Here is a 27,720-nt window from a genome sequence, read left to right as displayed (position 1 = left end):
ATTATCTTTCCTATGTGTCTGTCTGCTGCTCAGCAACTATCTTTACGGTGAGTTGCTACCTATCCTCATTATTATTGATTCTCAGCGTATTTGACCAATTTACCTGTTGCATGGACTGATCACTGTGGTCTCATGTCATCAACATGTTGTCTATGACTCATGAATAGCTGACCGAGTGGATTCCCGCGATGTGCCAAAACTGCAGGCCGTATCTGTAATGGATTGGGCCTGCCGATCTGAAGCCATTCGGTTCCCACTAATGTGCAGGCCCTGCCCATCGGATCTACTCTTAATGATCTACCCGCAGGCTGGGTGTGTTTGTGTGTGGTGTAATGCAGTGGTTTTGGTGGTTTATCCTTTGACTCAGGACTGCAGTGCTCCTCAGCAGGCCAAAGGCCATGAGCGATGGATTTCAGGAATTGTGACTGTCTCACCGCAAGTATGTTATACAGTGTGACATTTTATAGCCATTTTATTTGTTGTAGTACATTTTGGCACTTCAAGAGTAGTTTATATGTTAGAAAGTATTGATGATAAGAAGAAAAAAAAATTGTGTCACTGACAGTTTGTATGCTATGTATTCATATATTTATCAAAAGAATGATCACAAAGTACGTGTAAAATAATAAACATACCACAGTCGGTAATAGCTGACAGTAACGAACATAGCAGAGCCAACATTTTATTGGTGTTCACCTACAGTGTTGGTTTACACAATTCTTTCCTGCTTTATACACTCCTTTCAAGAGGCCTACTTTTTTCTGAGGGTATTTCTGAAATCAGGAAAGTTATTTTAAATCTGTCTTGCGACTCCAAGGAAATGTATATTTTTGTCACCAAATGTGTTTCGTTTTATTGAAATGAAATAACATCAGCGGTCATAATGGATCTTGCTTTTTCCATCTAAAAACAGTTCATTACAAAAGATGTTGATGTTAGTACTTAAGATTTTTTCTCACATCTGGAAATGCCATCTGGTTCCAAGATTTTTTTTTTAGATATTCCTCATTTTCACAATTGTTTATCGTGTACCGTAGCTGCAAAGAGAGATTGTCAACTTACATCTTAACTTCCCCCTGAGATCTCAGAATTTGTCAGGGAAAAATACTAAAACTTTTCATGAAATCAGGGAATTTCACATGGGGAAACTTGTGAAAACCCTGGTGAATTACATTTGGGGGATTAAAACTGAAATATTTTTCTTTATATGAGGCCAAGACACTGATCAGAAACAGTCTGAGAAGCTTTATGGGTGTTGTGGGGTAAGTTGTGCTGAGGAATAATTGTTTGAAAAAAATTCGATATGTTTTATTGTTTTCAAGGTAATTAGCATTGAAGTTAGCCAATTGGGCTGCTGCATGCGCAGATTCAAGAAGCCCACCAGATAAAATTAGTGTCAGTTGTTCTCATAGCGTAGGTGATAGCACATGAAACTGCTCAGCCTTTGGCTTAGATTTGATCCTTGCTACTGTCCCATGTCCAATTTTGTACCTCCCTCTTGTTCAGTTTTAGGAAACCAAACAAAAAGCACATCTGACGACTGTGTCCCTGGCTGGCTGCTTGTGTGTACAATGGCCTGATGGGCAAACTTCCATGGTAATTGACTCAGCAATGAGCAAAGCGTCAAAGTTTTTTTCTAAACAGTAAATTCTCAGTACAACCTACCCCTACAAGCTTTTAATACTGATTCTGACCAACATTTATGTTTTGGGACAAGAGTTGTACACTATATTATGATACAGTGGATGGTAAAGTAAACTGAATATTCCCTTTGAATGTCAAATCTCAAGACTCCAGTTCTGTGGTCTTTTTGGAAAATAGTGTAGAAGACTCAAAAGATGAACCTGACAACCTAAAAAATCAGTCCAACTTTTAAAAATACTGTTTATTAGATAAGTATAAAGCTCAAATATGGTAGATAATAGTTGGAGATTAAAGGAATGAAGACAAATTTTCAGCCATTGAGTTCTTTATTATGTAAACATTTAGCAAAGGTGAATATATTTCTGTTTTAATTTCTTAAAGATGGCACTTTGGTTTTTATGTGTCCAGTTTTTTCATTGTAATTTAGTCTCATATATTGAGGATGCTCAGAATAATAACGAACTAATATCTTTGTAAACTTTGAAATAGTCAATACTTATTTGCTTTTCTTTTTCAGATCATTGTGAAGATGAGTCATCTTGCAGTGAATTAAATACGTAAGTATCATGTTTAAATTGCTTAAAATCTTTCCTTGTAAATAAGATTGATTTGTCATAATAATTGTATATAATTTCTATTCTTATCATGTAACATTAAATTAACATAAGTTAATCAAAGAGTAACTGCATACTCTTCAGTACTAGTAAACGGAAGTAGTTTTATTGTGTTATTATTATGCCAGTAACAAAAGAACATCTGAATTAAATAATAAAAATGGAGACCATCGAATTCCTGAATGATGTGAAAGATAAATGCCAGATGTTTCCCACACATGATCCCAGTCTGTGGCTGCCGCGGCCAGACTGCAAGCAGCAGTGCGTGATTGGAGAAGCAGTCTGGGTGATGGGGGTTAAGGAGGAGGATTTAGCGGGGAGGGGGGTGGGGGGAGCTATAGCAGGGTAGTTGTGGGGGCTGGTAAAGTGCTGCTGGTAAAGTGCTGCTTGTAGGATCATACACTACGAGATGGAGAGAAGCTATGTGCAGTCTGGATGTTCGACAGATGGCAGAAGACTCTGCGTGCATTGGTGGATTAGGGGGCTATGCAGTGCTGGAATGGGAACAGGAAAGCGGATAGGTAGGTAGAGGACAAAGACTAACACGTTGAGGCAAGGAGTGTTATGGGAACGTAGGATATATTGCAACGAGAGTTCCCACCTGTGCAATTCAGAAAAGCTGGTGTTGATAGAAATGATGCAGATGGCACAGGCTGTTAAACAGTCGTTGAAATGAGAAATGTTAAGTTGGGCAGTGTGCTCACCAGCTGGGAGGTCCAGCTGTTTCTTGGCCACAGTTTGTTCGTGACCATTCATGCGGACAGGTAGCTTGTTGGTTGTCATGCCTACATAGAACGCAACACATTGGTTGCAGCTTAGGTTGTAGACCACATGACTGGTTTCACAGGTAGCCCTGCCTTTGAGCCACGCGAGGTAGCTGTGCGGACTGAGGCACTTTGCCATGGTTCCTGCAGCTCTCCCCATCAGAGGTTCGAATCCTCCTTCGGGCATGGGTGTGGCCGGCCGAAGCGGCCGTGCGGTTAAAGGCGCTGCAGTCTGGAACCGCAAGACCGCTACGGTCGCAGGTTCGAATCCTGCCTCGGGCATGGATGTTTGTGATGTCCTTAGGTTAGTTAGGTTTAACTAGTTCTAGGGGACTAATGACCTCAGCAGTTTGGTCCCATAGGAACTTATCACCACCCTGCCTTTGATGGAATTGGTGATGCTTGTGATTGGACAGGAGTAGGGCTTGTGATCGGACAGGAGTAGGTGGTGGCAGCAGGATGTATGGGACAAGTCTTGCATTTAGGTCTGTTATGGAGATATGAGACAAGGGATTGGGAGCAAGGGCTGTGTAGGGATGGAAGGAGGATATCGTATGGTTTTGGTGCCAGTGGAATTCCACTGTGGCCACTGTGGGAGGAATGGGAAGGATAGTGGGTATGACATTCCTCATTGCAAAGCACAATGAAAAGTAATCAAAACCCTGGCGGAGAATGTGATTCAGTTGCTCCAATCCTATGCGGCACTGAGTCACAAGGTGAATACTCCTCTGTGGTTGGAGGGTGTGACTTGTGGAGGTGGTGCCTTATCTCTCCAGCCATCCACCACCTCCCAAAGTCCTACTGTTCAGTCACAGAGGAGCATTCCTCTCATGACTCACTACCATCCGTGACTGGTGCAATTAAATCACATTCTCTGCCACGGTTCCAACTACGTCCTCATGAAATGAGGAATGTCTTATCCCTATCATTCCCACCTCTCCCTCAATGGTATTCCACTGCCCACCAAACCTACACAGTATCCTCTTTCGTCCCTACACAACCCCCTCTCCCAACACCTAGCCTCATGGATCATATCCTTGTAATAGACTGGGTGCGAGACCTGTTCCATACATCATCTCAACACCACCTACTCCATTCTGGTCACAAGCATCACCTATCCCCCATGAAACCAGCCATGTGAACTACAACCTAAGCTGCAACCACTATTCTGCATTCTACATGAGCATGATAACCAACAAGCTGTCCGTTCACATAATGGTCACTGACAAACTCTGACTAAGACACAGCTGGACCACCCAGTAGCTGAGCACACTGCCAAACACAAAATTCCTCATTTCAGTAATTGCTTAACAACCTGTGCCATCTGGATTCTTCCTACCAACACCAGCTTTTGCGAACCGCACATGTGAGAACCCTCCCTGCAGTATATCCGATGTTTCCGTAACCCTTCTTCTGGCCTCAAGCTTCATTAGTCATTTTCTTCACCCACCTATTTTCTTCCCTCTTCCCATTCCAGCTCTATACAGCCCCCTATTCTAGCAACATACCCACAGTCTTATCACTTCTCTCCATTCCCCTACCCCCTTCTGTCCTGCGTTCCACCTAACTTCCTGACTGCACCTAGCTACCCCACCCTCTCTCCATCTCATACATGTATGCTCCCACAAGCAGCACTTCGCAGTCTGCCAGCCTCCTCCTTACCTCGCCACCCATATTGCTTCTCCCATCGAGTGATCTTGCTCGCAGTCTGGCCTTGCAGCCGACACATTGGTCATGTGTGTGTGAGTTTCGTTTGCATGAATGAATGTGTGTACATTCTCTATTTCAGAAGAAGGCCCTTTGGCCGAAAGCTTACTTGTTTAATAGTCTTTTTGTTGTGCCTATCTGCAACTCAGCATTTCCACTATATAGTGAGTAACAATCTATTCTTTTCATAATATTGTCATTATTCCATCTAGATATTCCATTGTTTAAATCATAGCATAAATGTATGTATACAATATCTGTACATGTTTGAGAACTTGTATTGCAAACCTGTTCAATTACAACAGAAATCTGTAAGTTGATGGAATTTAAAGTTATTTCCATCCGTGTTTCACAAAATTGTTGATTTTTAAGTAGAACATTAGATTGTTGTTGTACCTAGTTCACAGTTTCTTCCTTATCCCTAGCACTAACACCGTGAGTCAAATGTCACATGATTGTTCGAGTAAGGTTGGTGCTGTATCAAGTGCTTTGGTGTATCAGAAAATCTCGAGCCTGTTCAAACAAAAGCATTGTTTGCTAAGCCCTAGTCTTTGGAATTGTTCAAAATAAATTTGTATGGACCCTAAATAGCTAAAGCTTCATCTGCAAATGTAAGACAACCGCTATATAAATACGTTAATGTAAAAATATTGACTTCAGCAGCAGTAGCTTAATCTGTGAATATAAGATGACCTCGTATTTTTTTAATGATGAATTTGGGAAAAAATCTCTTCTTATAATCAGGTCAATACTGTAATTATTGATATGGTTTGAACAACAACAACAACAACCGTGCTTTCTTCTGGACCAGCATTTCCCATGTGCACAGTTTGTTTGCTGGCTGTGGAGGACTTTCTGATCCAGCTCTTAGCTGAAAGCAAGCCTGTGATAGTCTTCATTCTTACTACATCAATGTCATACTTTCCAGTAGCTGTTACACCTTTCAGTAGATCGCATACAAGGATATGGTAACTTTGTGCCAATTGTTCTCTATGTGCTCACAAGCAACATATATTCTGAGCATCTTCTTACAGATAATCTGCTCCACCTCAGTCGTCTCAGAGGGTACGCAACCTGTGCAAGTAGTTTATTTTGGCATGATGACTACTAATTTGTTGCATACTGATCACTAAATTGTTAAGGAGGATAAAACACGGTCCCAGTGAGTCTGCAGTGGTGTCATAAAATGCACTGTCTCAAAGCGTGCTTTGCAACACTAAAGCTACCCATGACCATGGTATTTCACCACAAAGGCAAATTCTAATATTCCTCCAAACATTGGAATTCAGAACTTCAAGATGGAAACTTCCTTCATCCCAAATTCTTTTTTCCCACCACCCTAATAACTGAGACTGATTTTTATTTAACGTTTTCATTCATTATGTGATCCGAGGAATGTTGACTGTTAATTAAAGTTATAAAAATGTGTATTTGTAGGTCAGTCACAGAGTCATTATTTCATCCACTACACATTTCAGTGGTTATACCATCATCATAAAGAGAAAGACATCTTTTACATAGTTGTCTCTAGTGGCTAGCATCACATTTAGTGTTGTACCATGTGAGATTGCAATGAGGTTAGGTAATGGGTTGCAAGTGCAAGGAGAAAAGTATATGTGTTGCATTGTTATGCAGAGAGTAGCATATGCCACATTAATCACACAGTGTTTTCCTGTTTCACAAAGATGCTGGCCACTAAAAACAGCTGTGTAAATAGATGCCACCTGAAGATGCTGCAACCTTCAAAATATGTAGTGGATGAAATGAGTACTGCTGTCAACAATGCAGAATTTTATTATTTTCATTTTGGGTTTTTCTTTGATCATTTTCAACCTCTTTTCAATTTTTTCAAGCCTGCAAGATCTTTTTTGTTTGCTTTTATCTCTGGAAAATTCTCATCTTTCCCTTCCAGATTACATCTTTCCCACTGCTGTATTATCTTTTTTTGTGTTGCCCATTCTTGGTCTTTATGTGCTTCTATTTTCAGTTTGTCCTCACCATATGTAAGGTTTGTTGATTCACACCAAATTTATGGTTTATTGGTTCTTCTAACTTTTGTGGTTTCTAGTTCTTAAGTGCTGATCTAACTTATTTATTTATGTACCTATTGAGAATAAAATGGAGTATGAAAAATGTAACATTACTGCTGGGAATGTGAGTAAATATAATTATTTAATACTGCTAAATAGCAATGTTCACTTTGAAATCTTATTGAGCAGTCTCGCCAAAAAAGAATAATAAAAAAGGCACCTCCATCAGGTACAGAACATGATGCTTGTACAGAAAATTTAGACTGAAACTATTGTATTTACCTGATTATAAGATGAGGTTTTTCCCAAATTCGTCATTGGGAATTTACAGGATAGTCTTATATTCACAGATTAAGGTATTGCTGCTGAGGTCTATGTGTTTACATTGTTTAATGGATCATTATAAGGGTCATCTTACTTATAGAGATAAAGCTTTGCCCATTGAGGTTTCATATAAATTTATTGTGAAGAATTCCAAAGGGTTGGGCTTAGCAAACAATGCATGTGTTCAAATAGGTTTGAGATTTCTCAATACACTGAAGTGCTCAAAACAATATCAATCTTTCTCGAACAATCACGTGACATCTGACTCGCAGGGCTAGAGCAAGGATCGTCAAGAAACTGTTAACTAGCCACTACAACAATTTTGTGCTCTACTTAAAAATTTTTGTGAAACAGAAGTGGAAATAGCATTAAATTCTATCACTTACAAACTTTTGTTGTATTTGAACAGGGTTGCAATAGAAGTTCTCATGCATTTGTGCTCCTTTTTAAGTAAAGGTAACATTTAAAGGCGAAAATGTTGTCCCTCAAAATCCGTTACTTGATTCTGAACCAAAGACAATATTTTATTTAATCACGACAAACTGCAATGATTTACCGAGTGGGTTGCAAATGAAAAATTCTGTTGCTCTTCACATCTTACGGGCAAAAACATTACCAGCTTTAGAACAAGATGGTGACATTCAGATGAAATGAGAAAAAAAAAAAAAATGAATCCAGAATCAAATGTCTAACAACTAAAATCACACTTAACTTACAGCAACTGTAATCGCAAGAATAAATTACTGTGGGGAGACCTGTTCTGATGACAGTAAAAAAAAAAAAAAAAAAAAAAAATCATTAAATCGCAGGACGAGCAAAAGTTGGAGAATTGGACTGAATCGTGATTGTGTTCTTTTATTTACATATTAGTTGCTGTTGTTACATATGATCTGAACCCTAGAAGATATTGTCATCTGTGTTTCACTGTTGCTCAAGCACAACGCTATGGTGTGGTTTGGGGGGGGGGGGGGGAGGTGAGATGACACCAACTTGGCTGAGAAGTGAGAACTATGACAAGTGTAAGAGTGAAGGAGTTGCATAGGCATCAAATTTTGCCATACTGCCAACTGTGGGAATCTACACTGCATACTTTGGCTTTTTATGAACATCTACCATGTTTAAATTGCAGTTTGCCCGAATCCACTTGTACTCTGAGTCAAACTGACTTTAAAATTAGACAAATACTTAATAATAGCACACATTTCTGCAGGAGATGGTAAAAGTTAAGATTGAAGCTAGTGTTTTGTGCAGCAGTGTTGTCGACACTCATCATGAGATATGACAGGAATGATAGGAGGTGTGTCAGTTACTGGTTCTATACAGCCAGAGAGAGAATGGCGGTAAGGTGGTATGTTGGAAGCAAGAGACATTATAACATTCTCAAGTCGGTGTAGAAGTGGTGATGATGAAGAATGAATGAAAACCGTGATACTGCGGAGAACAGATTAACTAAACAAACAAGAGCAGTATAGATAAAAATTAATGAACAATTAATGTAAACAATTCCTTTGTGTTTATTTCTCCTTCTATTATCAAAATATAGGTAATCAATAAATGGCAAAGTTTAGTAAATGTGTAATGTAAATATTTTTGGCACTTACCTTAGGTCAACAAATGTAGTCATTTTGATTAGTCAGAATCTATTTTTCCCAAGGAACCTCTGAAAGGGGAGGTGGGGGGGGGGGGGGGGGGGGGTGGCAGGCTCGCATCTTATATTCAGGGTCGTCTCATACTCTGGTAAATACAGTAATAAGAATGAAATTATCAAGCAAGTTCTTGAGTGATGTAAATTCATCAGTAGAATTTAATGCTCAGCTTTCAGATCTTCATATCTGCTTTCCTGCTGATGTCCTGTTGTCCATAACATGTTGCTGTAAGTAATGGTAGCAGTCTTGCCACATCATGGAGACCATCAGTGAAAGTTGAGGAGTTGCAGTGAATTCTTTTATTAGTGCATGGGTGGTGTGCAACAATGAACAACTGGTGACACAAACTGATGACATCATTGCTCCCTGAAAACTGGCTACAATCTGCACGACAACAGTGTTGTTGCACATCTATTTACACTTTTAGTAACAGTCAATTGTATTGTTTAAGATATAAACTTCCAAAATTAAAACGGAAAATTAATATATAGGGAGAAACTGTGCACACCCTAATTTAGGTACATTATTTCCTGACAAGTCTGTACGTGTAGTTTGTGAAATAAACAATTTAGAAATGTGAAACAAGATAATATATGGAAATTAACAGTGCAAATTATATTTGATAATTTATAAGCAGAATATAAGTTGCGTCATTTTCCTAACATAAATTGGAGTTACAAATTAAATATGCTTTCATTTAATAGTAGCTACACAGCTCAAAATGATTGCTAGGGCTGAAATTGGTATATGTTTACATCTGTAAAAAAGACTGCACAATGTTGCAAGTATTTTACATTGCTGGCCTATTATACTGAAAACTTTGATGAAATAATGCATACAGTTCCAACAGAATATAAGGCAAGTATAAGTTCTAGTGAACATTGGTAGCCATTCAAGAAGTTAGCTAATAATTAGGGTCTTCTTTGATAACAAAAAATATTCCTTCCAATTACAGAGTCTGGGTATTAAGTATACGTGGATCTGATGGTCATGAGTTTTCTGTTTGCCTTCTAACCAGAACTTCCTTATTAACTGCAGTGTAATTCACATAGTAATTAGTATTGAATTGCAATATTTGAATGTTTGAAAATATTTTAGATGCATATCTGAGGTTCAAATGGCTCTTCGAAGGGTGTTCTGTAACAAAAACAAATTGACATTTGTGACTAATCACAAACTGTTTTATTAATAATGTGCCCTGTATTTTTAGATTTACATCTTCGCATCCGATACGTGCATTGTAGCTTTAAATATATTTTACAGCACCTAGGTTGGTGTCTGTCTTGGTAATACTGTTGTGATGTAACAGCAGAATGCAGTTTTTTCGTTGTTAGATACACCTAGACCCAAAAACGTTGAAAGTTCCACTTGCACAGTTCCTATATAGGTTATGTAAATCTTATGTAAGATGAGATATTCTTCAAAATATGTAGTACATTGTTAATAAAATAATTTGTTATTGATTCCAGCTGTCTTTTTGTATTTCATTTCACTTTTTATTTCACTTTCATTCTCTGCCACTCTTATCTCTTGACCAGGGTGTTATTTGCCTAGTGCTTGTAGGGAGACGTCAAACCTACCAGTTCCATGTGCCCTCCCCTAATGGCACATTACCTTTAGAGATTTGATTTGTTTTCTAATATCTTTCGGATTCTGCAGTCACCTATAAACTTATCTTGTATAGCTGGTCTTTCTATTCATTCCCAGCTAATAATCTTCTTTAATGTGCTCGGATCCTCTTTCCCTAAGATTTGGTAAATTAGCTGGAAAAGGAGCTCATTTCTCTCGTCAAACAATGTAAAGCATTTGTAACCAAAGTTCCATCATTTCAACCATATATTGTCAAATTAACCATTAATACAATGTACTTTACAGTGAGCACCAGGCTCGATAGAGTAAGCCAGATACATTACATTTTACGTAATGTTCATTTCTAATACAGGCTCTTAGCTTATTCCTTGGCAGACCGCCATAACACCTTCCATCAGCGGCTGCACAGAGTGACATGTCCACTACAGCAAGTAACAACACCCATTCACCACCGTGCCCATGGGACATGCAGCTCCTACATATACTCTTGGCTCTGCATAAGTGAAAGCCCAGCAACCGTGTTTTGCTCCACTCTTCCTCATTTTATATAAAATAATAGTTTTTATCTCTATATTCGCAAGAATATCGTCAATTTCTTGAAGAGCCTAAGAGTTTATCACAGGATTTGGTAACAAAATGTCATTTTAACTACAAGGGTTGCATGTTACTTTCCTTATTAATTAGTCATTGCTTAATTTTCATTTCTTATGCGATAGATCCTCCGGTTTTAAATTCTAATAGTTATGTGACATTGTGTTTATTGCATCCATCTACTGTCACTTACTCAGTAGAATAAGTTTTGCAGTCTGTAATCTGACTATAGTTTCATTGAGATTTCTTCAATAAACAAATAACTGAAAGAAGAGCTAGCCACTGCAACAAATAATAGACAACTCATATGATACCTCTCACTGAGGTCGTAGAAAAGAGTGTCTATCGTTATTTCTTAACAACTGAAGATACAGCGGATAATGTTTGTTGTAGTGCATTACAGTTTTGCCATTCAACTAATGAGTGGTATACATGAACATCTGAAGCCCAAAACTAAATTTGCTGTTCAGATGGCTATTCATTCTGTACGAAAACATGTGCTTATAAAGGTAAAATCATTTATTTACTGCGTAAGTCAGGCAATAGGAAGTTAGATAACATTGTATTTTTTGGGACTTCATCTGTTGTCTGGCTTGCAGACCAGACCCATGTACTTTCCTCTCTCAAGCAGTTCTCAGCTGTGGCATCAATACTGCTTTTGCTGCCTCGATTTACCCCTTCTATATACTATCGCAATGCAGATTTCTGGCTGGTTTCACAAACTCCATTTGGACTATCCCTTAAATGTCATAAAATAAGGTTGTTGTGAGCTTGGTTCACTACATCTCCGAAAACAGATTCTTCCAGGAATTTCACCCTAGCATACACCTTTCTCGCAGTAGTATTTACTCAGTTATTCCATTTCAAATTGCATTGGTTGGATAAACTTTGAATTTGACCTTTGTACCCAATTTCAGTGATTGCTTAACAATAGTGTAATCAAATGTACCAGATCTTCATAATGCACATTTTCTTAAATTAATTATGGCCAGTCGAATGAAGATGAGACAGATGGAAAAAAGTAAGTAAACTTGAAACATTCCTTCTCATCTGATATCTTGAAGATTCTGTACTGTCTGGTGGAGTTCCCCCACAGCCAGTGGCCACAAACTTTTAGCACCATACAGTGCGCAAGACTGATCATGGATAGTATTGTTCCATAGACTCCTTGTTGGTGAACCTGGATAATTTCCATGGCCTACACATGTTCTATCAAACTGTAAGGATCAACAGACTCACTTTGACCTATGAGACACAGTTAAATTAGTCACTGTACTAGTACTTAGGGTTGCCATAAGTTTTGGAAATCAGGGAATACCAGGGAATTTCAAACGTGTCAGGGTAATCAGGGAAATTTGAAGAAAAAAAAAAGATACTGGAGAAATCTCGTTTTTGTCTCAGTGGATGAAATGGTTTGTTTATGAGGTGTCATACATCATCGCTGGCTTCCCTACTCCCTCATTCTTACTTCTTCTCCCCTTCTTACCTCTCCCCTCAGCTTGCAATTGGTGCTGCCACCATTTCTTGCCACTAGCCTAGCAGCTGTCGATGAGAGGTGTGAGGGAGGCATGAGGAGTGGTTTGTCTGGAACTGATTCTTAGATATTGTTGACGCATTGGTCGAAGACAGCGGTCAAGTGTGCATGAGTTGTGTCTGATAGATTGTGTGAGTGTGTATGTGCTCTAATTTTGTGACAAAGGCTATGGCCAAAAATTTAGTTGTGAGAGTGTGGTTGTCTTTCCTACATATCTGTCTGTGGCTCAGTGATCATCTTTATGGTAAGGTGCTACCTACCCTCATTAGTACTGAGTATTTGCACAAGTTATCTGTTGCATGAATTGATCACTGCAGTCTCATTTCTTCAACATGGTGTCTGTGACACTTAATAGCTGGCCACATGGTTGGACTTCCATGACGGGCCAAAAATGTGGGCTATTACTGCCAATCTGAAGCCCATCATTTCCCACTAATGTACAAGCCCTGCCCATAAGATCTAGTCTCACTGATCTAGCTGCAGGCCGGATCTGGTTGTGTGTGGCATAAGGCGATGGATTTTCATGATTTATCCATGGACCTGGGACTGCAGTGCTCCTTGGTAGGCCAGAGGCCATGGGCGATGGATTCCAGGAATTGTGACTGTCTCACCAGAAGTGCATCTACAGTGTGGTATTTTATAGACACTTTAATTATTCTAGTACATTAGTAGTTTATATATTAGAAAGTATGGATGATAAGAAGAAGAAAATTGCGGCAGTCACTGTCAGTTTTTCCACTGTGCACTCATATACTTCTTGAAAGAAAAACCACACAATACCTGTAAAATAATAGACATAACGCAGTGGGTAATAATTGACAATAACGAACGTAGTAGAACCAACATTTTTCTGGTGGCCACCTATAGTGTTGGTTTAAACAACTCGTCTCCGCCTTATACACTTCTTTCAAGACACTTACATTTTTCTGAGGTTATTTCTGAAATCAGTGAAGATATTTTAAATCTGTCTTGCAACTCCAAGGAAATGTGTATTTTTGTCACCAAAAGTGTTTCATTTTATTGATAGAAAATAACAACAGTGGTCTTAATGAAATTCATATACCATTTGGCTTGCTTTGTCCATCTAAAAACAGCAGTTCATTACAAAAGATGTTGATATTAGTACTTAAGATTTTTGCTCACACAGGAGAGAAATAAAAAAGACCTTACTTTTTTTTCCAGCTTATGTCTTTACTTAGCCTTGAGATTTCAATACTTATCGGGGAAAAATGCTAAAACTTGTCTGGAAATCAGGGAAATATCAGGGAATTTCACTTGGGGAAACTTGTGGCAACCCTGGTACTCCATGCCCTGCAACAGTCTGACTACTCTCTAGACTCCCAAGTCCGACCACTGGATCAGACAACAAACACTGCAACAGTCGGTGCACCCTCACCAACTGGTTTGTATCGTCCTCTTTGTAAACTATACAGGATCACAATTGAAAGTTTAAGAACGTACACAGGAACACCACAGTTCAAATTCTCATTGAAGCAAAATGCATTTTATTATCCCTCTCCAAGTCCACTTCATCTGTTAAACTACATGTCCAGCAAGCCAATTGCTCCACACACTGTCAGGCGGCCTTTTTCTAAACAGTCCACATAGGCTAAACAGCAACACCCACCTCAAAAACAGGCAATAGATAAAGAGGTATTCACGCACATGAAAGGGAACGCACCTCCAAACAGTTTCTGAACTTTCCAAACATAGAGAACAACCTGACAGATCCCTGAGTACAAACGTCCGAAGCACGTCCACATCACCTCCATCCCAGAGGGCTCCCACTAACCTCTTGCGTCCTACGAAGGCCACTGATATGTTCCTCAATTGTGCTAGCTGCTTGCAGCTCCACAACATTCTTTCCATGTGCAGACATTTTGGTGAATCAGCCTCCAGAGTAGAAAGCAGCCACTGTAATTAATGCTTGTAGTAGTACTACTGTAAAGTGCTGCTGCCTACTAACACTTTCAGTAGTTTGTTCCCAAAGGATACTTTGAAGTGCTGGCCATTCTGTGGAAAACACTTGCCTCTGAAAACCTCCAGGTCGGGCTGGATTAAGAAAAGACTGCCAACTTCGCTCCAGGAGAGAGAGAACGTTTCCCTGTCCCTGGTGGTCAGGAAACAGACAATTTTGTACACAATAGCAGTCAGCATTCGCCAATGGTTGCAGCGCAGAAATAATCCATTAAAAACTGTTTATTATTTCAAAAGTAATTGCCATAACTGTTAATACATATATCATGCCACGTGAAAAGACTGTCAATGCCTTCATGGAAAAATTAATGACAATAGGTGAAGGTTAGTAGAAATTTGTGCATCTGTGAAAAGGTCAATGCCCAAAGCATACAACTACTACCACTGTCATATCTTAGTGAAAGATCTTGCCAAGACTCCGAGAAAATACTGGTCTTACATAAAATCGCTGAGTGGCTCAAAGGCTTCTATACAGTCACTTGTTACCAGTCTTGTGTGGCAATAGAAGATAGCTAGAGGAAAGCTAAAGTTTTAAATTTCGTCTGTAAGAAATAGTTCACACAGTAGGATGAAACAAACATACTGTCATTTGACCATTGCACAGACTCTTTAATGGACATATTAATAGGCACTATGGCGTAGATAAGCAACTGAAAGAGCTGAAAATATAAATAAGTCACTAGGTCCGGACAGAGTCCCTGTTTGGTTTTACAGAGAGTACTCTGTGTGTCATTGGCCCCCTGTGTAGCTGCATTTACTGCAAATCTCTCACACAGCACAAAGTCCCAAGCCAGTGGAAAAAAGGGCAGGTGACACTTATACACAAGATGGATAAGAGAATGGGCCCACAAAGTTACAGACCAATATCCTTAACATCAGTTTGCTGCAGAATTCTTGAATATATTCAGAGTTTGGACATAGTAAAGTTCCTTGGTTTTAGAAATCATCACTTGTGTGAAACTCAGCTTGTCCTTTTAGCACATGATATCCTACAAACTATGGATGAAGGTGGTCAGACAAATTCCATATTCCTAGATTTCTGAAAAGTGTTTGACATGGTGCCCCACTGTAGACTACTAATGAAGGTGTGAGCATACAGAATAGGTTCCCAGATGTATGAGTGGCTCAAACCCAATACATTGTTCTCAGTGGTGAGCATTCATCAGAGACAAGGATATTGTCATGAGTGCCACATGGAAGTCTGATAGGACTTCTGTTATTCTCTGTATACATAAATGATCTTATACACAACCTGAGCTGCAATTTGCGGCTGTTTGCTGCTGACGTTGTGGTGTACAGGAAGTGGCTGTAGAAGGATAAATGATTTAGGCAAAATTTCTAGGGTGTTTGATGACTGGCATCTGGCTCTAAATGTATAAAAATGTATATAAATGGAAGTGAGTCAGAAAAACAATCCCGCAGTAAGAGTGCAGCATTAGAAGTGTATTGCTTTACACAGTCACGTTGGTTGGTTAAATATCTAGACGTAATGTTGCAAAACAATATGAAATGGAATGAGCATGTAAGGACTGTGTTAGTGAAAGCAAATAGTTGACTTGGTTTATTTGCAGAATTTTAGGAAAGAGTGGGGTACCTGTAAAGGAGTGTATGTAGAACACTAGTGCGACACATTATCTTGAGTATTGTTCGAGTGTTTAGGATCCCCATCAGCTCAGATTAAAGGAAGATATCGAAGCAATTTGGAACTAGTTTGCTAGATTTGTTACAGGTAGGTTTGATTAATGCACAAGTATTATAGAGACGTTTCATGAAGTTAAATCCCTGAAGGGAAGGCTGTGTTCTTTTTGAGGAACACTATTGAGAAAATTATAAAACCAGCATTTGAAGCTGGCAGCTGAACAATTCTGCAGCCAGCAACGTACATGTTGTGTAAGAACCACAAAGTTACGATAAGAGAAATTAGGGCTCATACGGAAGTCTATAGAGAGTTGTTTTTCCTTCACTTTATTTGCAAATGGAACAGGAAAGGATATTACTAGTAGTGGTATGAGGTATCCTCTGCCATGCACCACACATTGGATTGTGAAGTGTGTGTGTGTGTGTGTGTGTGTGTGTGTTTGTAAACAAATAATTACCCTTATTTTTGCAGTTCATTCAATGCTACTTTTTCATATGTCTAACCAAACTTCTTTTTGGTAACGTGTCTTCAGCCCAATCACATACCTGGTCATATCTGTCATAAGCCTGTAGTTTGTTACTAGGTTGCTTTCTTGAATTCAAGGCACATAGTATCAGCATGAGTAATGCTCTATAGTATTGGCTAACGAATGAACAGAATGAGTTGATCATTTGCGTAACCCATGTTGATTCTCTAAAATGTTTTTATGCCTCTAAAAAGGGGTAATACACAAGCGGAATGCACTTAGCAATTCTTCACCAAACTGATAAAAGTTATGTTGACTTTTAATTCCATGAATCTGTCCTTTTGCCTTCTGGACAAAAAAAAATGAATAGCTACTGCTTTCTTCATGCAACACTAGACCTACCATTGCTTGGAGAGTTATTGCTGGACAGGGCTCCAGTTCTTTCATGTAATCAGCATTGAATTGAATTAGATTGATCTCTCTCTGTGTGTGTGTGTGGGGGGGGGGGGGGGGGGCTCTGAATGACGTTCCTCTCCCCTACCCAACCTATCCCTCTTTCTTCACTGAGGAAGAAACTAACAGTTCCAAAATCTAGCAATAGTTCACACTGCTTTTAAATGTATTAATAGTACGGGAACTTTGTTCCTTGAAGACAGGCAAGGCATTCTGCCTTTATATCAGTTTAAAATGTTTGCTAATGATTTTTTTCCTTTGATTCAATACAGAATACAGGTATTTGCTCTGTCCAGCAGTTTTTTTTCCCCCTATGATTCAACTTTATTTTCAGTTGCACAGTTATTGATCACCATTGAAAGATCTGTAGTGCAATAATTTTCAAAGAAATAACAACAGTCTAAACAAATAATTTAGAGAAGACTTCCTAAAACATTTATATTTGTTAATATGTTGCTCTTTCTCAGGCAAGCTCGTTATTGCCACACTAATTTTATATTCGTCTTTTACTCCTCCACAAACTGTGGACCGTGATGATGTGCAGTGGTTACCATGTATCAACAATACAGATAAACGTTCTGTAGAAGCAACCATAATAGATGTGTTTATGGAGAAACCAGAGTAACCTATGTTTTCTGAAGAGGTACAGAAGCAGTTTCAGTAGTTTGAGGGACAACAATCTGAATAATTGACTAGTCTGGCTTTGTAACATTAGCCAACATTACTTTAGTTCTTCAGATGGCTGAAAACAAGGAGAAACTATATCCTTTATGTTTCCTGAAGGCATGCAGCTCTTCTGTAAGGCTTAACAGTGACAGTATCATCCTAGGTAAAATGTTCTTGAGCTAATAGTCCCTCATTTGGATCTTTATGTGGGGACCATTCAGGATGATGTCATCACCAGGAAAAACAAAGCTAGCATTCTACAGATTGGAATGTGAGATGTTAGATGTTACGTCCCTTAGAGGTAGGTAGGTTAGAGAATTTAAAAACGGAAATGGATTGATTGAACTTATGTATAATGGGAGTTGTGGAGTGCAGTCTTCAGATGAGTACATGGTTCAAAATACTAAATCAAATAGTGATATTGCAGGAACAGGCAGGTTTAATAATGAATAAGAAAATAGAGATGATGGTAAACTGCTATGATCAATATGGTGAACACATTATCATATACAATGTGGACACAGAGCCAACACCCACCACAATAGTACAAGTATATATGCAATAGTTCCACAGATGATAAAGAGATGGAAAGAATGTATGATGGGATAAAAGAAATTATTCACATAGTTATAGGAAGATGAAAGTTCAGTTGTCCGCCTACAGAAATTCAATGATGGGAAAAGAAAAAGAACGAAAAACAATGAGAGAATGTGGTGTGGGGGGGAAAGGAGTGAAAGGGGGAGCCACCTGGTCAAATTTTGCACAGAGCATAACATAGCTAATAGTAGGTTTAAGAATCATGAAAAAATATTGTATACACTAAAGAGACCTGGAGTTGAGGTGTTTGATAGTGTGTATAATGTTAAGACAAAGATTTTGAAACGAAATATGAAACTGCAAACCATTTACAGGGGCAGAAAGGCAATGAACAACATATTGAATCTCAATAAATTAGAGTAGGGTAGGAAACCAGGGAGGTGGGATCTGGATAAATTAAAAAATTAGGAGTTGAGAGTTTCAAAGGGACATAAGGCAACTATCATGTGAAACAGAGGAAAGAAATACAATTGAAGACCAAAGGGTAGTTTTTGAGAGATGAAATAGTGAAAGCTGCAGAGGTTCAAATAGGCATAACACTCTGCCCAATAGAAATTCTTTACGACACAGCAGATATTGGATTTAATTGATAAAGGAGAAAATATAAAAATCCAACAAATGAAGCAGGTGCAAGAGAAAACAAGATTGATGGAAATGGAAGAATATCTAAGCAGGAATGATTTGAGTACAATTCAGTGCTTTAGAAGTAGATGTGTAAAGATATATACCTGTAGGAAAATTAGAGAGACTTTAGAGAAGTAGCTGTATAAACATCAAGAGCTCAAATGACAAGCAAATACTGAGCAAAGAAGGGGATGCTGAAAGGTGGATAAATATGTTTCAGGGATAGGTAAGAGAAATTGACTTGAAGACACTACTGTAAAGAGATCTGAAGTAGAGGAAGGTGGGATAGGAGGTATGATACAGAGTGAGAAAATTGAGAGAGCACTAAAAGACCTAACTCAAAACCAGGCCCCTGAAGTAGCTAACATTCTCTCAGAATTATTGGAAACCTTGGTAGAAACAGTAAAGATACAACCATTCTACCTGCTGTACAAAATGTATGAGACTGTCAGAATATCCTCAGAGCTCAAGTCCTAATTTCAAAGAACACACATTATGACCTGTGAATTTGCCAAATTATCAGTTTAATTAGTCATAATTTCAAAGTAGTGATGAAAATTGTGTTCAAAATAATCGAAAAACTTGTAGAAGCCAACATCAGGGAGTTTGAGTTTTGTTGAAATTAAGGAACACATGAAGCAGCACTGACATTTTGACCTTTTTTATCTTAGAAGGTAGTCTGGGAAAAGGCAAACCTGTGTCTACAACATTTGTACAGAAAGTTTTTGACCATGTCAACTGAAATACTCTTAGATATTCTGAAGGCAATGGGCATGAAATAAAGGGCATGAAAAATTGTCTACAACTTACATATAACTGACATTGTAGTTATAGGGGTCAAAGTACATGAAAGGAAAGCAGTAGTGGTCAGTGTTTGTGCTCTTCAATTAATAAAGTAAACTGAGGAGAAATTTGGAAAGGGAGCTAAGATTAAATGACAAGATATTAAGACTGTGAGGTTTGCTGATGACACTGTAATTCTGTCAGAGGAAAAGGGCATGGAATAGCAGCTGAAAGCAGTGGTTATTGTCTGGAAAAGAGGTTAGAAGATCAACATAAACAAAAGTAAAGCAATGTTAATTTAGTGTTGCCTAATTAAATGGTGAGGGAATTAGATAGGAAATGACACTAAAAGTAAAAGATTAGTTTTGCTGTTTGGGCAGCAGAGAAACTGATGATGGCTGTGATAGAGAAAATATGAAGTACAGACTGGTTAAAGCAAGAAAAGTACTTCTGAAAAAGAGAAATTTACAAACATTCAATATAAATTTAAAGTGTTAGTAAGTCTCTTCTGAAGGTATTCGTTTGGTGTCACTCTTGTACAGTAGTGAAACATGGATGGCAGAAGCTTTAAACAAAATTATATCATCAATAAGCCTTAGTGTTAATCTTATCTTCCTGAACTTGAATATTTTTTCAAATCTCTCTGTAGATTAATTTACTACTTGCTCTGCATACAAATTTAATAACTTTGAATAGGACAGTTTACACAAGTCAGAACTTGGCATCTCGTGATGATCTGCAGGAGTGTAACATGTCCTCATCTTCAGGTTCAATTCTCTGTCTGTGGATCCAATGTTCTCCCTAAATCATTCAAGATAAAAAACAATATGGTAATAATCCCCAGCCATGTTCAATCTGAGCTAGTACTCTGTCTCAAATTGCCTCATCATTGATTGGATGTTTAACCCTTCTTTCCTAGGAATTACACCTTCCTCTGTACTCAAGGTTACTTAGTTAGTGGTTCTTGTGTGATGACTGTGATATCAGTGTGAAATCAAATCCAGAAAAATAAAAAATAAAAAAATCTACTTCCTGTTTCTGGTTTTGTATTTTCACTACTTTTGTACCAGCATTCTTTCAATTTTTATGTTTGTACATATATTAATATTTTAATAAATTCTATTTTCAGGAGTATTGAGCTAGATGATGCTTGTGAATCAACTGACAAAAACAGCTTTTCAGGTAAGTGTAATACCCAAATTATTTTCTTGCTGTTTGGCAATATTAGTCAGGATTGTTTCTTCCATAATTGATTAATATTGATTTAACGAATTTCTATTTTTGCATAAGTCAACAAATTTAAATTTTTATCGACACCATCATTTTTCTATCTGAAGCCTCGTCTAGATTTGAAAGCAATTTCTTTTGTTCACAAGCTGACTCGCTAGGCCTATCACTTCCGAAGATTTGTCTGCTGAGCTTTGGAATTGTCATTCCACCACAAGGCATTGGTTCCCTCCACATTTAATCCCCAGAAAGGATGGTTGCCTCATCTTTTAACTTTGCCATACCGAAGTCTCCTCCTCTACTGCTGCCACTGCCACTACCACTACCACTACAGTCTTTGTCAATAACATTGGAATGGCTTCTGCGCTATATGCCATGAGATTGGGTTAATTTGAAACTCAAAAATAAAAGATCCCGGTACCTAACGACGTATTCATTGTGCTTTTGTGATCTTGGCAACTATCTTGATTCTTTAAAAATAGCCTTCAATAATTACGTAATACACTATGTTTCATCTTTGTACTTTGATTATGAGCAATGTTAAGTTTTTAAAAAAAGTAATTTGAAACATTTGCATTCCGTAAATTAGCCTTGAAGTGAATATCTTATGTCAGACTGAACATTTCCATGAGTTTTTTAGCCGTGAGTGGTTTATCAAAATTCATTATCTTACAATTTGTATCCTGCATGATAGATACTGTTTCAAACCTACTCTAATATTTCATGTGAAGGGGGGGGGGGGGGGGGGGAGATTACAAAGTGATGTAAATCCAAGAATGTGCCACTGTAACACTTGGGAATGGAAACTCTTCACTACTTTATCATCACAACTATTTTTTGCCCCTTTCCTTTTAAGAATATAGTGTATTGAAATCTCTCTTCACAAGGAAAGTATTTTTTCTACAATTTAATTCTTATTTGGTAAGTAGAAGATTGTGGAGTGAAAACAGTCTAGAAGTACATTTTAATAATTAATAAATAATCACATTTGGTTAAAAGGGATTCATAAATCATTGTAAACTGCATAATGGAAAGTATTGCCCACCAATATTGGCCGTTCCCTTTCGTATTTCATTTGTGTATCAAGGGAGAAATATTGCATTTCCTTCTGTGTACGTTCTAATTCTTCTGTGTCATTGTCATGGTGCTTATGCGATTAAAGCAGCATGATTATTACACAGTCTATCTCAAACACCAGTTGTCTTAATTTACTCAACAGTTTCATGAAAAATCAGCACCTTTCTCCCGTCAGTTCCCACTAATTTTCCCGGAGCAACTCTTTCATACTTTTTTGTGGCTATATTGAATCACGAGCAGTGCACCTTGGAATTTCATTGATATATATTAGGCCTACTTGACAAGGTCTCCAGTATTGGAGCCATACTCAGAGATTGATCACACTAGATTCATATGAACTGTTTTCTTAACAATTGCACCACACTTTCCCAGAATCTTCCCAATGAAAATAAGTGTTTCATTTATTTCCTTACCAGTGACTTTATGAGGTATTGAAATGACGGGTTCAAGTACACCTACTGCTTGCATAGTGCTGGAGACAGACAACATAATCTGTTAAATATTCTGTTATGAAGAATAAAGGTTATTCTCTTACTATTTTTTCACCACTTACCTGTGTTCGTTGCCTTTTATTTATTTGTTATTGGTTTTAAAACAACTGTGGCTTCATCTCCATGCACTTTAGCAATGTGATTGATGTGATATGCCATGGCAGATATATCTGGTTAGTGTAACAAAAATCCTCTGTTGTGGTAACTATAAGCAGACAAGTTCTTTATGTTCCAGTAAATTAACGAAGATACTGAAATCTGATGCTATTGCATTCTCTGTCTTGTTTATTGACATTATCGTGCATGTGTAAATTTTGTGTGTCTTAGTAGTTCATGTAAATGTCAGAAACAGAAAATGCCAAGTGCTACTTCACAAAAGTACAAAGTGTGGAACAGATATTTCATGTTATCAGTGTTTCTGTACTGTTTAAATAATTTGCAATAGCATCCTCTTCTTCTTTTCACAGCTTGGCTTATTTGACAAAAGAATTGATATGGAAGACTGGTTTTGTGTCACATGCAGTACTGCTCCAAATCAAATCACTATTCAAATGCTGCTAAACTGACACACAATGTTGCCCATTCAAATTATTGGTTTCTGGATATAAAGAAGTCATTGTTTGTATAGACTTGTCAAAACTGTACAAGAAAAGAGGATATGTTACTGAAGTTTGAATAAAGACATGAAATAAAACATCATTTACTCGATAAAAATGTAGCAGAATAATTTCTCTTAAGCAAATTGTCCTTCCGCTTGTGTGGTGCAGATAAGCTCATTCCTTTCACTTACATAGATAACATATATTTGTCTTTTCCCATTGTAAGTGGAGTTGTTCTTTTAAATGTTAAATATTTTCTTTCTCTTTCAGCAAAAGATACACCAACTAATGGCCCTAGTTTTCCATGTGCAGATTTAAACAGGTAGGAATATCTAAATATATTGTTTATGATGGGGAGGGGATAATTTTCTAGCTGCAATATATGTGTTGTAATATGCCCCAAACCCCCATACTTTCTTTCCTGTTTTAAATTGGGTATAGTGACATTTAAGTTTGGTATAGGGAAGTTCTATTTAAGAGGCTCTACTCAAATTGAGTGTACTGGTATTACATTTTTTGCACCCTCATGTGTGTGTAGGAGTACTATCTATTTTCAGTTGTCTGTGCAAATTGTACAGTGAAGTATTTTAAAAGGTACAAGATTCCTTATACATCCGACATATATTGATCATTTTATAGTTTTTATACAGAATATGAATTGACACGAAGAACATTATTGTAGCCCAGCTATCAAACTCGTGTTAGTGTTCTTCACTGCAGTGTTCTGGTTGATGTGAGTAGTCATTAATATACACATATATATTCATTTGGCTTTACTTTTAAATACTGTGTTCAACCAGTTAACTGCATATCAATAACAATTGTGAATTTAGAGTCTTCACTGTTGAGTTACATTATCTTTCTTTACGCTTCCAGTTTTATTGTTCACTGTGTTTCTTTTACATTTTGTTTGTATGACTTAGTCTCGTGCCTCAACTTTTAATAGTAAGTCCCTTTGTTTTGTGTTTAAATGTGTGTTACTGTTTTATATTGCTATCACTGTTCTCTTGCCCCTTCCATGCATACTTCCTCTCTGTTCATCTAGTGTCTGTAGTTATTTGAGGGCAGAGTGCTTGCTCTTAATTATATTTAACTAATTTTTTTCAAAGTTTTTACATATATGTATTTGAAAGTATTGTAGAAGTATATCTAAGTTATATTTTATGCTGTCATGAAACATGTACCAATTTTTTAAAATACTAAATTTTTGCAGTGACTGTTTAAAATATGAGGAGGAAGAGGAGTGGGATTCAATTGATGATCCTGATGGTTATTTTGATCCACATGGTAAGTTCATTTCAAGCCTGAAGGCGAGTCTGTGTGGTTCACATACTTCCCATTATCTCAGTCCAAACATATTAGAATACCCAAAATACATTTCTGTTGCTTGTTTTTCACCATTTTGCTGTTGTTTTGCACTGGCACCACAAATATTTTTTTAATGCTAGAATGGTCACTGTTGCATGTATAAATTTGACAGTGGGAAAAGGTGCTTGTGGAAAGAAGAAAGATTACACACAACAGAGACATTGTGAATTTTGGCTGTACTGACTATGTTTGGGAGCTATGACTGTACAGAGTAATTACAGGGTGCGGCAGAACCGACTAACTAGTTTCTATCGATTACTGCTGGGGCTGTGGTGGGGGTAGGCAGTTGCACGTGGTCTGCCTTTGTTCAGTCGTTGACCCCATTTCAGTAGCCAATAGTCTGGATCGGTGCACATCGTGGTTTTGCCGTTCGCGTTTATTATGAAAACAACAGATCTGTGATCACTACAAAACGAGCTTTTTGGCAACAGTTCAACATTCCACGCAACAATGCCATTCCTAATGCAAACACAATTCGGTCCTGGGTGCAGCAGTGGGAGGTGGTAGCACACTAAGAATAAATAACACATGGCCAATGCAGATGTGTCAGAATGCCAGAAAATGTGCAGCGGTTGAGAACAGCAGTTAACGATCGCCACAACAATTCTGCTTGACTACATGCTGTTGCATTGGGATTTCAAACCACAGTTTTGGAAGGATTAAGGAATGCAATTTGAAGTTCCATCCTTTCAAAATAATCATTGCTCAAGAATTACACCCAGCAGACTACGCCAACCGTCAAAATCTGTGTGAGCAAATGCTTGCTCACATCCCTGTGAATGCAGCTTTCTTCAGTAATGACAAAGCACGTTTTCACTTTAGTGAGTGCGTGAATAAGCAAAACTTTCACTACTGGGCTGAAAATAACCCCTGAATTATTCATGAAAGACCGCAACGTTCTCCCAAAGTGACAAGTGTGGTGTGCCATATCACTATTTGGTGTGGTAGGCCCTTACTTTTTTGAGAAGGAAGGAGTGACTGTGGCAGTGAATTCCACGTGTTATGTTTCAATGTTACAAAATTTTCTGCAACCCAGAATGGATGAGATTGTTGAAGAACATGGACTGGGAGACTTGTGGTTCCAACAGGGTGGAGCTACTGCTCACACATCTCGAATTTCGCTAGATGTTTTGAGAGAAATGTTTCACACCTTGTCTCTTCGAGGGGTGATATCGGGTGGCCTGCATGGTCACCCGATTTGAGCATTAGTGACTACTTCTGTTGGGGATATCTGAAGGAAAAGGTTTTCAAAAGCTGCCCTCACACCCTTCCAGAGTTAAAAGAGCGGATTATTGACGAAGAGAATGCCATACCCTGCAAGAGGTGCTCGAAACTTCGGGGATTGTCCACAACAATGTATTGATGCTAACGGCCGCCATCTTGAGGACATTATTTTCGAAACTAAATGGATGTAAAATGGTATATTGTACTAATTTAGAAAATAAAAACATTTTTTTCTCTATACGTCCAGATTTACTTTTTATTGCTCCTTAAAACTGCTTAGTTGGTTCTGCCGCACCCTGTATATGTTTTTTCTGCTACCAGTCACTTTTATTTGTTTTATGTTTAAATTAACATTAAGCAGAGTGTTTTGAGCCAGTTCTGTCCATCTTCAGGCATTTATGCATACAGAACATTGTTGCTTAAAAATAAATTCTCTTAAACCAGATTAACATAAAACTGTTTAGTGTTCCCTGCTGGAGTGGCTGTCAGGGTATTTTGTGTAAGGGATAGGTGGGTGGCAGGGGGGGGGGGGGGGGGGGGTTGGCCAGGAATTGATGTCCAGTGATGTAAACTGGTGGTGTGCAGCCATGTCTCGTTGTTTATTGTGATTGATACCACAGCCTTTGTGGGTGCAGATAGTTTAACATCAGTTATAATGTTGCAAAATTCGTGTGATACACTTTCTATATGATTGTTGTTCATTTACAAATTTGGCATCCTGAAGCTTCATTTTTCGCAGTTGATACACTAAAGGTAGCCGCTGATTTTGGAAAACAACAAAACTGAACAAAGAGTATTGGGCCACAAGGCTAATAAAACTACACAAAAACACACAGCTATGAGGTTCATTCAAATGAAACCTGGTCAGTGCGTCTATCTTTGCCTTACACATAAGGTGGCACCACGTAACTGTGGGTATGATGGCACCATGTATTGGTACAGAGACTGACACGTGCAAGCCATTTGATGTTGCATAGCGCCAGTGTGGTTTCACGGCGAAGAGAAGGTGGTCACACAAGCTATCGTCCACTACCGAACACGCAGGTGAGTAAGCAGGAACATCGAGGAGTGATTCGATTTTTGGAGGTGGAGGAAGTTGGAGGCTGTGAAATGTATCGACAGATGAAGGCTGTGTGCGATGATTATAGTCTGAGTCATTCAAGTGTTGTGGAATGGTGCAAACGATTCCTTGAGGGATGCGAGTCACAAAGACAATCCTCATGCTGGACAGGCTCTTTGTGTCATCACACTGGAAATGGTTGCGGAAGTGAATGCTTTAGTCTTGGACAACCGCAGAATCACCGTGGATGAGATCCATCAGTTACTGGGTATTAGCATTGGCACTGCCCACACCATAATTCGTCAACACTTGAACTTTTGAGAAATCTGTGTGCAGTGTGTTTCCCACCTGCTGGCTGCCGAACAGCGCAGTACTCAAATGGCGCTGTCTTTTAGCCAGCTGCAACATTATTATGAGGAGGAATACGACTTTCTGTTATGTATTGTCACAGGTGACAAAATGTGGTGTCACCATTTTGAACCAGAAAGCAAGCATCAGAGCGAGCAGTGGAAACATGCGACTTCACCATCTCCAAAGAAATCAAAGGCCATGCACACCAGTTCTGATAAGGTCATGATGTCCTTCTTTTTTAACCACAAGGGCCCACTGCTTGTCGAGTTTCTGGATAAAGGAACCACAGTCAATTCCCAGCATTACTAAGCCACTTTACAGAACCTTAGATAAGCCATCAAGTCGAAACGCCGAGGCATGTTGTCCAATGGCATTATCCTCCTTCATGATAATGCCCACCCACACACAGCCAATACGGTGAAGACGACACTGCAGCAGTTTCAGTGGGAAACACTGGAACATCCACCGTACAGTCCCGACCTTTCACCATGTGACTTTCATGTGGTTGTACCTCTAAAACACGCTATTTGTTGATCTCAATTTGCAATGGATGACAAAGTGTGTGTGACTGGGTCCAGGCCTGGATCCAAGAGCAGCCTACTAGCTTTTTCAAGCATGGAATCAACCGGCTAGTGTCACAATGGGATAAACATGCCAACAGTTTTGGTGACTAT

The 27,720-nt window shown here is 38.4% G+C and overlaps 1 protein-coding gene across 3 annotated transcripts in view; it reads left to right on the top strand.

Moving 5' to 3' along the window:
• LOC126234458 (leucine-rich repeat protein soc-2 homolog) overlaps positions 1-27,720 on the top strand; it is a 132,101-nt gene that overhangs the window by 85,793 nt on the left and 18,588 nt on the right. For 2 of the 3 annotated variants that reach the window (XM_049943153.1, XM_049943152.1), the window contains 4 exons: positions 2,162-2,201; positions 20,779-20,831; positions 23,314-23,365; positions 24,257-24,330. In XM_049943153.1, the coding sequence (XP_049799110.1) occupies positions 2,162-2,201; positions 20,779-20,831; positions 23,314-23,365; positions 24,257-24,330 (219 nt within the window). Of the gene's footprint in view, positions 1-2,161; positions 2,202-8,898; positions 9,234-20,778; positions 20,832-23,313; positions 23,366-24,256; positions 24,331-27,720 lie in introns of those variants that run through there. The other variant, XM_049943154.1, reaches the window with a different exon arrangement.

Source organism: Schistocerca nitens, chromosome 2 (assembly GCF_023898315.1).
Source record: "Schistocerca nitens isolate TAMUIC-IGC-003100 chromosome 2, iqSchNite1.1, whole genome shotgun sequence".
NCBI classification, from domain to species: Eukaryota; Metazoa; Arthropoda; class Insecta; order Orthoptera; family Acrididae; genus Schistocerca; species Schistocerca nitens.
This window is presented reverse-complemented; position numbering and strand designations above follow the sequence as displayed.